General features: G+C 36.5%; 1 protein-coding gene across 1 annotated transcript in view; it reads right to left on the bottom strand.

Annotated features, from left to right (window-relative positions):
* The window catches only part of Csmd3 (CUB and Sushi multiple domains 3), a 1,323,831-nt gene that overhangs the window by 285,254 nt on the left and 1,024,608 nt on the right, over positions 1–13,969 (bottom strand). The window contains exons 30-31 of the mRNA XM_060389430.1: positions 12,858–13,045; positions 2,876–3,070 (exon numbers count right to left, since the gene is read on the bottom strand). Coding sequence (XP_060245413.1) covers positions 2,876–3,070; positions 12,858–13,045 — 383 coding nt within the window. The remainder of the gene's footprint in view (positions 1–2,875; positions 3,071–12,857; positions 13,046–13,969) is intronic.

The following is a 13,969-nucleotide window of genomic DNA, read 5'->3' as shown; positions in this document are numbered from 1 at the left end:
CCCAAATTATGTTCCTGTGAATTATTGCTGCCCATAGTCCTTCTAACCCTGTGCTATCAAAGAACCCAAGAGATTCCTCTTGTTTAAAGAAAATAAAATAGTGGGTGGTGAAACACATTTCCTTTTGCCACCAGAAAAAAAATAAAGAAAGAAAGAAACCACATAGAGTCAATCAACTCTTAGACCACAAGAGTTTTCGGACTATAACTTGGGTGTTGAAGTCTTATATCAAAAGTACAGTACAAGGTGTTGGTCTCAATACCCACCACACCAAGACAAAGAGTATATGAATTATTTATTTATTTTTGGCATTATGGATAATTTACTAATAGATAAAACCTCTGAACATTAAACCACTGCTTAGCAGGCAGTCAAGATGCCCTATGTTCTTAAAGTCAACTGGATACTCCTGTTGGATAAGACTCAACATGAAAACCTGTTATAGGACCAACCATCTAGTTCTCCAGTATTACTGAAATTATACTAATATATAGTAGAATATGGGAATACTAACATATAGTAGAAGAAAACATTAGAACAACCAGAGATAATATATTTAGAAGACATACACAGAACAGAAAAATGTTGCTATAACATAACTGCCTTTCTGTCACAGATTAAATGGGTGATGTCAGACATTTATGCATCAGGTTGAATCAAAGAAAGTTTCATAAAAGTCAGAGAAAACTTATTAGAAAAATACAGTTTCTACAACAAAAAGAGATTAAAATGAGGTAAAGGTGATGATCACTGAATTAAATATAAACAATTTTATATTATTGTTGGAACACCCATAAATAGTGTATTTATCCTAAAAATAACAATTTCTTTTCATGAACAAATTATTCTTGAATAAATGCTGTGGATTTATGAACTGGTATGCTGTTCAGGCATGGGCATCACTGATCACATCACTGCAAAAGACAAGATCACCACCAAACACTGGGATGGACTAATCCTATGCCTTGGTACCAGTTTCCTTTTGTTGTTTTCTTTTTCTTTTATAAATTTTATTTTTTTAATTCAATTTACATCCCCATCCCTTCTCCCATCCCACTTCTCCTCTCCCCCTCCCTTACCCATCCACCCCAGTTCATCAAGATGCATCAGGACTGAGAGTGTCCTCTTCCCTTGTGGCCTAACAAGGCAGTTCCATCAGAGAAAAGTGGTCAAAAGCTAGCAAGTGAGTCCTCATCTGATGCAGTCCCTACTTCCCTTACTTGAGGACCCACATCAAGACTAAGCTGTCCATATGCTACATCTTTGTAGAGGGCATAGTTCCAGTTCTGGCATGGTTCTTGTTTGATGCTTCAGTCTCAGCAAGTCCTTCTAGGTCCTGGTTAGTTCGCTCTGTTGGTCTTCTTGTTGAGCTCCTGCCATCTCCCTGCCCTTTTCTCTTTCCTCCCATTTTTTCTACAAGGTGCCCTAAGGATACCTCAGTGTTTGGCTGTGAGTTTTGGCATCTGTTTTGAGGCACTGATGATTAGATTCTCTCAGATGACAACTTTATCAGGCTTCTGTCTACTAGCTTAGTAGAGCTGTGTTTGCAGTGTCAGGGGTTGGCACTCTCCTATAGGGTGGGTTTTGGGGTGGACCAGCCTTTGGTTGGGCATGTGCTCAGTCTCTGCTCTATCTGCTCTATATTTATCCTTGCACATCTTGTCGGCATGGATGTGGGGTTGAAGTTTTTGTGGGTGGGTTGATGTTCTCCTCCCTCAGCTAGAAGACTAGTCTAGTTAGTGGGTGTCCCCTTCAGTCTCTATGGTCTCTGCTTCTAGGAGTCTCTGCTTGAATCCCCTTCATATCTTCCCAGGAATCTACCTGTCTTAGGTCTTCAGCTTGACACCTGATAACTCAGCCTCCTAAATTCTGGGATTACAACCTCGTACAGAATTTGGCTTTTTATTTCTTATAAAACAATTTTTTAAAGCCAAGATGTGATATATCCCAAGTTTTTAGGTAAAAGAAAATAAGCTTAAAGAGATCAAATAACTTGGGTAAATCAAGACTCATGCATAAACAATTGTGTCAAGGGTTGTTTTCTCTCTGTTTGTATTTCACATTTTAAAACTAAAATCTAAGGTGATAACTGTATTTCTACAGAATAGTCCAGTGCATACTCAAGCAATAGACTCCTTTGAATAGGCACACTCATTCATGCACACAGGTCCTGTATTTATGTTATATTTCCCATACTTTTATTTATAATTCAATTATACTTGATTAAATTCTGTATCTATTATGAACCTGATGGTTATGACTAAGTGAGTTGATGTTATGACTCACCGGTCGCAATCATACTTGGAAGCTCTTTCCCAGGTGACATCATTTTTTAACAGCCTCTGTACAACTTTGTATAATGTATCGAGGTCATTCAAGTGACTAGCATGCCTATGTTACTCTCTACAGTAAAATCTTTTTCTTGTCCTTTCCTGCACGGTCTTTATTATAATACAGAGTTGTATGCAACCATACAATTTCAAAACACTTTTAAACACTTCCGTATTTAGAGAAATGCATATTGTTCTGTATCCTTATTTAAGATAAGTTTTACCATCAATAACACATGTTAGTACACTTATCTAATTGTGTCAAACTATCACTTAGTCCCAAAGATACAAAATAAAGAAGCAGATATAGATACCTGTGCTTTGAGAGAGCTCCCTTGCTACACCAGGCTCATTTCCATAGAGAAAACAAAGAATAGATGCACTCTTACAAAGGATTTCTTTATGAAATTCTTTTTTTCTAATACTTCATAAAAATCTCCTTGTTTCCTATATCACACTTTTAGTTGCATTTTGAAGGAATGACTTTAGAAATATAAGATAATTTATATAATAATAATAAAGTTATCAAAAGGTGTATTTCTTACCATGACAACTTGGTAGGACTCTATTCCATCCAGGTCTTCCATCATCTCCCATGATACAAGTGAGTGTTGAATAACCTTGGAGAACATAGCCAGCATCACAGTAATAGGTGACTGTTGACCCCAATTTATAATCCATTCCAAGTCTGGTACCATTCATTATATTGCCAGGATCAAAGCAGGATTCCCGGAGTTTTGCTGTAAAACAGTGTCAGTATGATATTAATTGCTTTGAGATACTTTTTTGGTGACTCTTTAATAGTATGCTCATCTGCTGAAAAACAGCTACTGCAGCAGGTATTTAGAGAAACACCGAGCAAATGTGTAAAAAGAAGGTAGAGTGCTAGAATGTGCAGCCTTGATACGCTCCTACCTGATTCAAGTTCAGTGGCTTAATCTTTTACTAAGCCCAGGCCCAAACTCATCCATACACATCCACACATTCAAAAAAGTTCATTCTCGTGTCTCAGCTTCAGAGTTTACACTGGTGTAGCCTTACAAATCAAGTTGTGCTGTATCCGTGGGTCCCACAGTTGTGAATCAACTTACCAGGTTAAAAATAATTCAAATTCAAACTTACAAAGTCAAACTCAGGAATTCCTTCAGAAACAACATTTGAGTTTTCTAGGCACTGCACATTGCACTGGATGTACACAGATGAAACAAGTGTGATTAGTCCCTGTTCAAGCTTCTTACACTACACAGGTCCTAAGCTTCTAGCTGTTTGGGGATTCTCTCTACACAGTACAGTGGAGGATGTAGTTAGGAGTAAAATGCATACATCTGTACTGCTCAGTACAGGTACTTTGATCAGGGATCCCAAAACAGTACAGAAAACATCCACATATCATTTTTATTATGCCAGATATGACAAACAATATAAAGATGTGTGTGTGTGGGTGTGTGTGTGCATGAGTTGTGTACAAAACACTATTATTTATAAGTGTTATTAAAGAATACTGGTATTTGCAGGAATTCTTGAAAACAACCACTGAAAGATTATACTGGAACAACTAATTTGTCTGAGTATAAATTATTCTAAAAATACTGTTTTTCAAAAAGATCCAGTTGGGTGATTACTGCACTGGCTTGCTAAAAATGGAGCTTTATGTTTAGAGAGGTTAATTTTCTTACTTCGAAGGGTAAAGCCTCATGGTGAATAGGCAGAAAAACACAGTGCACTTTTAAAAAGAACAATAACCTAACATTTCTACAGTTGAGCTGAGTCCGTGGAGAAAAGGAAGGCTTGAATTAATATTTCAAAATATTAATCTTTTTGGCGCTACTTTTACTAAAATTCATCTCGTACAAAGTCTACCTAACCTCATTGAAATTTTGTACTTTCAATAACAAGTCACTGAAACTATAATACAAATACGTTTGTTCTTCTTGGGAAACATAGTGACATTTATAATATTTCTACTGCAGAAATATTTAGTGTTAGCTTCAGTGTGAACAGAATAATTTATCTTATGATTTTTATGCATTTTTAAAATCCTTTGTGAATATTTTTTTCAATCATACTGCCCTTGTTTATTACCACATGGGCCACTATACTTGCATCTGGAAAAATTGAAAACACCTGATATAAATTCTGAACCAACACATTTTAGAATTACTTTTATGAATAATATTTACTGTTTGATTTAATGTTAGGTCAATTGATGTACAGATTATAGGAATCAGTTTTTCTTTCTACTTTTTTCCAAGTAAACTATATTAGGTGATACGCTTTTTTTCTGAGATTATTCTGAGATAATTTAGTTGACCCCTTATAGAATCTAAACTAGCTGAGAAGCAGGCATGAATTCCCATTTATCTGAGATGTGGCAAATAGGCTTTATCTCATGTAGAATTGCAAGAGTATATGGAAAATTATTTCACAATATTTTTGAAAAGACTGTGAGGAAATGATGCTTAGTTTCCAGAGAAGCTATGTTACAGTCATTTAGCACACTTGCCAAGAGCTTTTCTAAGATACTATCCCTGTAGCTTTCATTCTGAGGGTTTCTGGAAATATTTCCTAAATTAGAACTCAAGGAAGAATCTAAATCTAGTTCTAAAGTAGTGACATCTCCTCCTTATTTATTTCTCTCACCTTTCTGTCCCTTCCTCCTTTCCTTCTTCGCAAACATATTCATAAATTGTTCGCTTTGAAGGCAACTATTCCAAAGCTAAATTCCCGTTGACAACATAGAGAGCAGCAATATATTTTTAAAGCTGCTTAGTTACTAATATGTTATCCTAATTATCATTTTGTTAAAAACAAATAAAAGCAAACAAAAACACTTATAAGATGTTCAAAAGGAATCAAGTGACAAAGAAATCATTGCATGGTTCCTGTGTATACGGACTCTTCTAGGCAATCTACATAGAGGTGTAAATAAAACAGAGAGGGTTTTGCCTCTTAATTTTTTCCATGTGCATGCAGGTGTACATGCAGACAGAACACTGTATACTAAATAAATATTTGTAAAAAGATTCTTTCCATTCTAGCATATATTGAAGAAGTTAATGAATTATAGGAAAAAGGGACTTATATTTTACAAATAATATCTCAATATCATATCACTCAACAGATAAGAGTCTGGAGTATTGAGATCATGTGGAATCGTATTTTTATTCAGCCATATGACTTTAGGAAATTTATTTAAATCTGTATTAAAATGTTATTCATAGAAGAAGCAAGTGATTTTTAATGCACATTTCTTCAAAATGAGCCTGAATATCATATGTGCTTTTTAAAAAGTGTATCTTTATTAGTGTTTCTCCCAATAAAGAGGAGCCCTCACACCTAAATATTTAGCTTAGATTTATTTAAAAATATCATCAAGAATACAAGACTGAAAATGAGAACTGATGATATTTAACATGTTACTGAAATTCCAATACACAAAATTAAACAGGCAAAGAAATAGAAATGAAATGCAAGCTGAAAAGAAAGAAGCAAAAGTACCTGTTTATATAGACAGTCCAAAATACTACAAAAATATCATAACAATAAAAGGGTTAAGTAAATTGAATTACACAAAGAAATTATTAAGTGTCACCATGCTTTCATTATTAAGAAGCAAAAAAATCTAATCATGAAGGCATTACTTATTACCTGTAAAGTATAAGACATTTTAGTTAAAATGAGAATGAAATTGTAAAGAAAATTATAAACCATTACTGAAAGACATTAATGAAAACATTGGTAAATTGAGAGACAACCTGTTTTAATAGATGAGATAATTAAATGTCATACATCAATTTATTCCCAAATGATTTATTAATTCAACATGGTGACAATCAAATGCAGTATGTAGAGGCTTTATTCTAAAAATGAAATCAAATGGTTCAAACTGTTGTGACAGGCATCAAGAACAAAATTAAAAAACAAACTAAACTAAACTAAAGCTGTTCTGGTTAAGTGCCCTTCTCAAACTGTTGGCTTAGGCTCCATCCCTAGTTGAGGGTGCTATATTTGGAAATTTCAGGAGGTAGGGCAAGGCTGGTGAAGAAGGTCATGGGAAGGCATGTGCACTGGAGGACTGTGCCACACACTAAGTCCCCTCCCCTCATGTCTCTTTGTTTCCAAGCATCCATGAAGTGAGCAACTCAGCATCTCTTTGCAGCAAAGGCAATGGGCTTGCCTCATCACTGAAGCCACAATGTAAAATAAACATTTCTTGTTTTAAAATAATCTCTTGATACTCTCATAAACCAATTTAAAAAAAATCTGACTTACAGAAAGTACACTTTATCATGGTTGTCCTACTGTTTTGAAGGATATTGCCCTGGAGACAGAAAGAGAGGCCAGTAGAACAGAGTAGAAAGCTAAAAATGTCATAGGACTTGATAGCAATGGCATTGTCTGTTGGAAAGTATTGCTAAAGCACTTGATTAGTTACACACTGAACATTAAATTAGACTGCTGGTTTATAGAAAATAAACTTTTAAGTTAATGACTTAAAAGTGGAAAACAGCTCTAAACATTAGGACGACTATAAGAAGACTTGTCATACATTCAATGCACATCCCATCTGTCTTTCTAAATGAGGATTGATCATCTTACCCCATGTCCGCTCAATTGATTATCGTTTTTAGGTGTATAGATTTCATTATGTTTATCATATCTTATAGGTCTATATAAGTGAGTATATCCCATGTTTGTCTTTCTCCTTCTGGGATATTTCACTCAGAATGATCTTTTCTAGATCCCACCATTTGCCTGCAAATTTCATGTTTCCTCCTTTTTGATTGCTGAGTAGTATTCCATTGTATAAAAATACCACAATGTATGACAGGAGTCTACTGAGCGCATCTGAAAGACTCTAACTAGCAGTGTTTTCAAAGCAAAGACTCATGACCAAACCTTTGGCAGAGTACAGGGAATCATAAGAAAGAAGGGGAGTTAGTCTGATGGGGAAAGGATAGGAGCTCCACAAGGACCAAATATATCTGGGCACAGGGTCTTTTCTGAGACTGACATTCAACCAAGGAGCATGTATGGATATAACCTAGAACCTCCACTCAGATGTAGCCTGTGGTAGCTCAGTAACCAATTGGTTTCCCAAAGTGAGGGGAACAGGGACTATTTCTAACAGGAACTCAATGACTGGCTCTTTGGCCTCCCCACCCCCGAAGGGAGGAGCAGTCCTGTTAGGCCACAGAGGAGGGCTTTGCAGCCAGTCCTGAAGATACCTGATAAAACAGGATCAGATGAATGGGGAGGAGGTCCCCCTATCAGTGGACTTGGAAAGGGGCACGGTGGAGATGAGGGAGGGAGGGAGGGACTGGGAGGGAATGAGGGATGGGGACATGGCTGGGATACAGAGTTAATAAAATGTAACTGATAAAAAAAATAAAAAATAAATAAAAAAAAAGAAGACTTGTATGAAACTTTGCAATGAGAAGCTTTTTGTTTGATTGTTTGTTTTTTTTTTCTGGCTTTCCATGACAGGATTTCTCTGTGTAGCTCTGGCTGTCCTGGACTCACTCTGTAAAGACCCAGCTGTCCTCAAACTCACAGAGATATGCCTGCCTTTGCCTCATGGAGTGCAGGAATTACAGGCATGTACCACTGTTTCTGGCTCTAATGAGAAAGGTTTTGTATTGTTTTGTTTTCAGTTTAAATCTTATTGGAACAGTGCAGCAGACTGATGAATAAGACCTAAGTTACCCAGCTCCAGAAACAAGATCCTGAATTACAAGGAAGACTTGGGATGTCTTTAAGAAGGGTATTTTTGCATTCTGCCCAACAGTTGGCCATAAGTCTTAGCGTTTGCTTTGATAGTCTGCAGGGCAGAGGCTTTCACAGGCCCTCTGTGGCAGGTTTCTAGGTTATTTCCTGTTTTCTTCTTCTTCTGATGTCCATCTCCTTGTCTTTCGGGATGGGGATTGAGCATTTTAGTCAGGGTCCTCTCTCTTAATTAGTTTCTTTAGATGTACAGATTTTAGTAGGTTTATCCTATGTTATATGTCTATATGAGTGAGTATATACCGTGTGTGTGTGTCTTTCTGCTTCTGGGACAGCTCACTCAGGATGATCCTTTCCAGGTCCCACCATTTACCTGCAAATTTTGTGCATGGAATCTTATGTAAGAAGTGGGAAATAGTAAGATCTGGAGAGGACAGGAACCTCACAAGGAGAGCAACAGAACCAGAAAATTTGAACACAGGGGTCTTCCCAGAGATTCATACTACAACCAAGTACCAGGCATGGAGATAACCTAGAACCCCTGCACAGATGTAGCCCATGGCAGTTTAGTGTCCAAGTGGGTTACATAGTAATGGGAAGAGGGACTGCCTCTGACATAATCTGATTGGCCTGCTCTTTGATCACCTCCCCCTGAGGGGGGAACAGCCTTGCCAGGCCACAGAAAATGATAATGCAGCTGCTCCTGATGAGATCTGATACACTAAGATCAAAAGGAAGGAGAGGAGGACCTCCCTTATCAGTGGACTTGGGGAGGGGCATGCGTGAAGAAGGGACTGGGAGGAGAGGAGGAAGGGACTTATGGGAGGATACAAAGTGAATAAAGTGTAATTAATAAAAGAAAATAAAATTTAAAAAAAGAAGGGTATTTTTAAGCAAGTCATGAAAGTTATAAATTATGAAGGTAAGTAGAATGCTCCATGAATCAAAGATGGAATTGAAATATTAATTGAAAGATCTAGATAGAGTATTAATTTCACTAACATAAAATATTTCCAATAAATAAAGTCAATGAATTAGAAAAATTTGTGATTGTAGGAATGCATATATCCAGCAAGAAGTTTTCAGTGTGAAAAAACAGGGAGATAGATTCAACTTCATACACCCTGAGGCAAAACTAATAAAAGGGCAACAACCCAATAACCACAAGATTAACACGTTAAAATTTGACAAGAGAACTGATTTTCAAATCTCTTAAATTTCTTAAGCTCTTACCGTCTGAAATTTAGTATCAATGGGAATAACCTCTCAATATTTTTAAAACCTGGCAATATGAAGTTAGAGTGAAGCATTTTATACCCTTTGCGGGCTGGCTTACAGTTTTCAAGATTTAGTCCATTATCATCACAGCAGGAAGTATGGTAGGATTATGGTAACACTCATGGTGCTGGAGCACTAGCTGATAGCCACATCCTGATCATCAGACCAAGAGAGGGAAGGAGGGATTGGCCTGGAGTGGACTTTCGAAGTCTCAGGGCTCACCCTTCTTGAAAAATTCTCTTCAACAGGCAGCACCTACTGCAACAAGGTAACATATCCAAAACCCTTCTTAATCTTTTGATCAGTTCCACTCTCTGGTGAACAAGCATTCAAATATACGAACTTGTGAGGACCATTTTTTTTTTTTTTGTATAAATCACTATAATAGAAAGTATAAAAATAGGTATAAGCATTTAAAAATGGAAAAATTAAGAACCAAAATCAGGTTTGGGAGTACATCGGCTTTAGAAACACAAGGTTGAAAAGAAGTCCTTGAGTCTGAAAGAGAGGACATGGAGTGTTTGGAGGAAAGGAGGAATGGGAAGGCTGCTGCTTTATTTTGATGCTAATTGCTGGCTCTCAAGATCTGGTTACACCTATCCTTATTTTGTAAACCTGCCTAAGACATTTTATTTGATTAGTCGATTAAAGGTCTATACCTGGGCAGGGCAGAATACGGTAGGCATGGCTAAGGTTCCTGGGCTTTGAGGATAGGAGAATCACAGAAAACAGATGGTAAAGAAGAAAGGAGGAAGGAAGATGCCATGATAGGTTAGCATGGAGAGGGAATAATGTGGGTCTGGAGATATGATTCCAGTAATGGAGTGGAAAGGCCCAGTTAAAGAATAAAAGCAACCTAGGAACCTGCCACAGAGGGCCTCTGAAAGCCTCTGCCCTGCAGACTATCAAAGCAGATGCTGAGCCTGATGGCCAACTGTCGGGCAGAGTGAATGGAATTTTATGTAAGAAGTGGGAAATAGCAAGAGCTGGAGAGGACAGGAACTTCACGAGGAGAGCAACAGAACCAGAAAATTTGAACATAGGGAACTTCTCAGAGACCCATACTCCAACCATGGACTATTCATGGAGATAACCTAGAACCCCTGCACAGATGTAGTCCATGGCAGTTCAGTGTTCAAGTGGGTTACATAGTAATGGGAAGAGGACTGCCTCTGACATAATTTGATTGGCCTGCTCTTTGATCACCTCCCCCTGAGGGGGGAGCAGCCTTACCAGGCCACAGAAGATGACAATGCAGCCACTTCTGATGAGAACTGATTGTCTAAGATCAGAAAGAAGGAGAGGAAGACCTCCCCTATCAGTGGACTTGGGGAGGGGCATGCATACAGAAAGGGGAGGAAGGGTGGGACTGGGAGGGGAGGAGGGAGGGGCTTATGGGGGGATACAAAATGAATAAAGTGTAATTAATAATAATAAAAATGCAAAAAAAGAATAAAAGCAAGTTAATTTATAAGATTATGAATGGAAGATAGCACAGGTGAGGATGGTTAAGGAGGGTGGCATTGGATAGGGGCTGGGAGGTGGATGGTGAGGTTATTGAGGCAGCATAGGTGAAATTACTGCCCGGCACAAGATAAATAAGGTAATTATAAAATCTAACTGGTGTTTGTGTCTTATTATTTATGATAGCGGGTTAGGTAATACCGCCGTGATAAACTTAGGACTAATGATAAACATATAGTCCAACAGTCATTTTTATTTTCTACAACAGAAGGGAGAAATGATATATTATAACCTCAAAGAAATTACAAAGCGAGAATGTCTGAAAGCTGTCCCAACTGTTGGCTATGTTTTCTACCCAGCTGTTTAGCAGAATCCTAGCAGATGGTGTGAAGACTATATTCTCAATAAAGACAAGAGTATGATGTTCAAGATCAAGTCTTATAAATACCACTGGCTATGTTCAAAGCACTTTTTCAGCCAACCCTAACAAAAAAAAAAAAAAACAAAAAACAACTTACCATCTTCAGGGTCAGATCAACTAATACTTGCAGAAAACCCCAATAAAGAGCTAAAAACCTAAATATTCACTGTCTATGCCAAACAGCCTGTTCCTTCCTGTGCTGACAGGCCATTTATTTTCCAACCCTGTGAAATGGATGGCACACAGAAGGTTCAAGGTTTCCAGTGAAATCAAATTTGCACCATGCATTCAGCATTTATCACTGGTCTTGGCATCTTTGCATGCATTCCAAAAATGATAATAAATATATCTTTACCTGCTGAACTATGAACATTCCCCTTCCCTTTATACAGATGCAACGGAATTCATAGTGATTTTTTACGATCATTATAAATGGAAGGACCCCAAATCTAATACCAAATAGAAAGGAATTTACATTGTGCATGTGATATTTGACTTTTAAACACAAGAATGGAATATTTATGTAAGGAAATATGCTACCATATTAATGGTATTTATTGGGTGGATGCTTTAAAATTGTTTCTTTCTTTTGTATAATTTTCAGTTACAAAAAAAATTAATGTTAGGTATAGGTTGCTGGCTCAGGGGAAAAGAGCACATTGTATGAAAGTACAGGGGTCTAGTTTGCATGTTTTGAACACAGGTAAAAAGCAAACTGTGGCCCTGAAAATTTATAATCCAGTGCTGAGTGTAAGAGATAGAAAGGGATCATTGAGGATGGCTAGAAATTAGTCTAGCCAATCTAAGGAATTCCAGGTTTAGAGCCAGATCCTAGCACATGAGAATAAGGTAGAAAACAACAGAGTAGCAGATAGTATGTTCTCCTGTCAGCTCAGCACACAATAACACAGGTGTGTGCACCTCTGCCTGCATACAAACACATTCATACATAGATAGGATTCAAAAATAAAATAAAATTAAGTACTTGGGGAAAGAGATTCAAATAGTATGTGATATGTTACTTGTTTGAAAATACCAGATGGTAACCCCAAAATAAATACAATTTATCTCTTATATGTAAAGTTGAATTTAAAATAAGATATATTAATCATTAAGCTCTAAAATAGTTTATCATTCAAGAGGTAATATTTATAAAATATCCACGGGAATTCTAAAATAAGTATAAAAATATTTTAGAGATATAATTCTTATTACATTTTGCTCATTCTCTTATTAATATCAACATAGTTAAAATATTAAACATTTTCTGAAGTAGAATTTTATTATTTTTTCTCTTTCACTGAAATAAAGTACTTTAATCAAAGTTTAGTGGTCCTAATGAGGTAGTTTTTTTTTTTTTTCTTTTCTTTAAATGTTTTGTGGCCTTAGCCTGCTATCACAGTGTACCAATTAGTAATCTGCTTGCTACTTACATATCTTTGATAAGTAATTAGAGAAATGCTAATTTCCATTTTACTGATGGGAAATTACATTGAGAGCTCTTTTGTTAGATTAAGCTATACACAATTCATATTTACAAGTACATGCAACTAAAGCTAACAACATCCAGCACAAAATTATTACTCTGTAAGCATAATTCCCGGCTAATCAGGATGCTAACACTGAACGCGCACACTCACCTTTATATTCTAGATGAAATCCAGTGTAACTGACAGATCCATCGCTCCGAAAAGCCAAGTGCATAGTATTTGAGCTGCTTTCTATTCTTTCTGGTAACTTGCTGTCTTGAAAACTTCCAATCAATGGACTGTTACTGTCAGGTCCATCATATATATAGAGGAAGTCGTAGTTTGGTTCTATGCTAAAACTAAGAGAGAAGGGCGGGTGTTACTAAAAGGGTATTTACAAAGTAAATGTGGAGTCAAAGAAGAGTAGACTGACAAATAGGTATGACGTAGACTTTGCCTTCAAACAAACCTACTGGACACGAGTAGTATAACAGCAGTGGGAAACAGAATGTCATCTTAATATTTAGAAGGCTCATGTTGACAGCTACCTAAGAGGAACCCAAGACAATGTAAGGTGGATTAACTGAGGAGATGGTGTGGCCTTTGGGAATATGTTGAATATTTGAGCACTCTTTCTTCAGTTTCTAACATACATATTATATTATTTTATAAGGAACTTTATATCAGTAAAGTGAAATATAATATATATGTTTTTAATTTACCGTGTATTTTATATGATAAAGGAATAACTTTTTCATTGTTATTCATGAGAACACAATCACTTTTTATTTTTATTTTTTACGAGCACTTTAAAACATATTGAGTATAATAATAAAACAAAAGATGAACAAAAATAGTTTTAAATTTTTCAGTAATCTACCTCATTCTCTCTTACGCATCATTGTTGATTATAATAAGTATATGTATCTTTTTTATATTAGAATAATGCAAAGGAAATAATATTTATAGACTTTCATTGAGATAATGGTAAAATGACTTTTACACTGTAGATGATTCAAACCCACATTATATGTATTAAAATATCTTACATAGGAAACTGTCTAGTACGTTAAAAAGCACGAGAATTATCTCATAATGAAAATGGTTTTCACATATTTATGAGATAAGTAATCTATTTATCTACTACTAGTGCAATAACGAAGGACCATGAACGGAGATAACCTAGAACCCTTGAACAAATGTAGCCCAAGGCAGCTCAGTGTCCAAGGGAGTTCCCTAATAAGGGGAACAGGGACTGTCTCTGACATGAACTCAGTGGCTGA

This window comes from Meriones unguiculatus, chromosome 8, assembly GCF_030254825.1.
Source record: "Meriones unguiculatus strain TT.TT164.6M chromosome 8, Bangor_MerUng_6.1, whole genome shotgun sequence".
NCBI lineage: Eukaryota > Metazoa > Chordata > Mammalia > Rodentia > Muridae > Meriones > Meriones unguiculatus.
The sequence above is the reverse complement of the archived record's forward strand: the minus strand, read 5'-3'. Positions and strand labels throughout refer to the sequence as shown.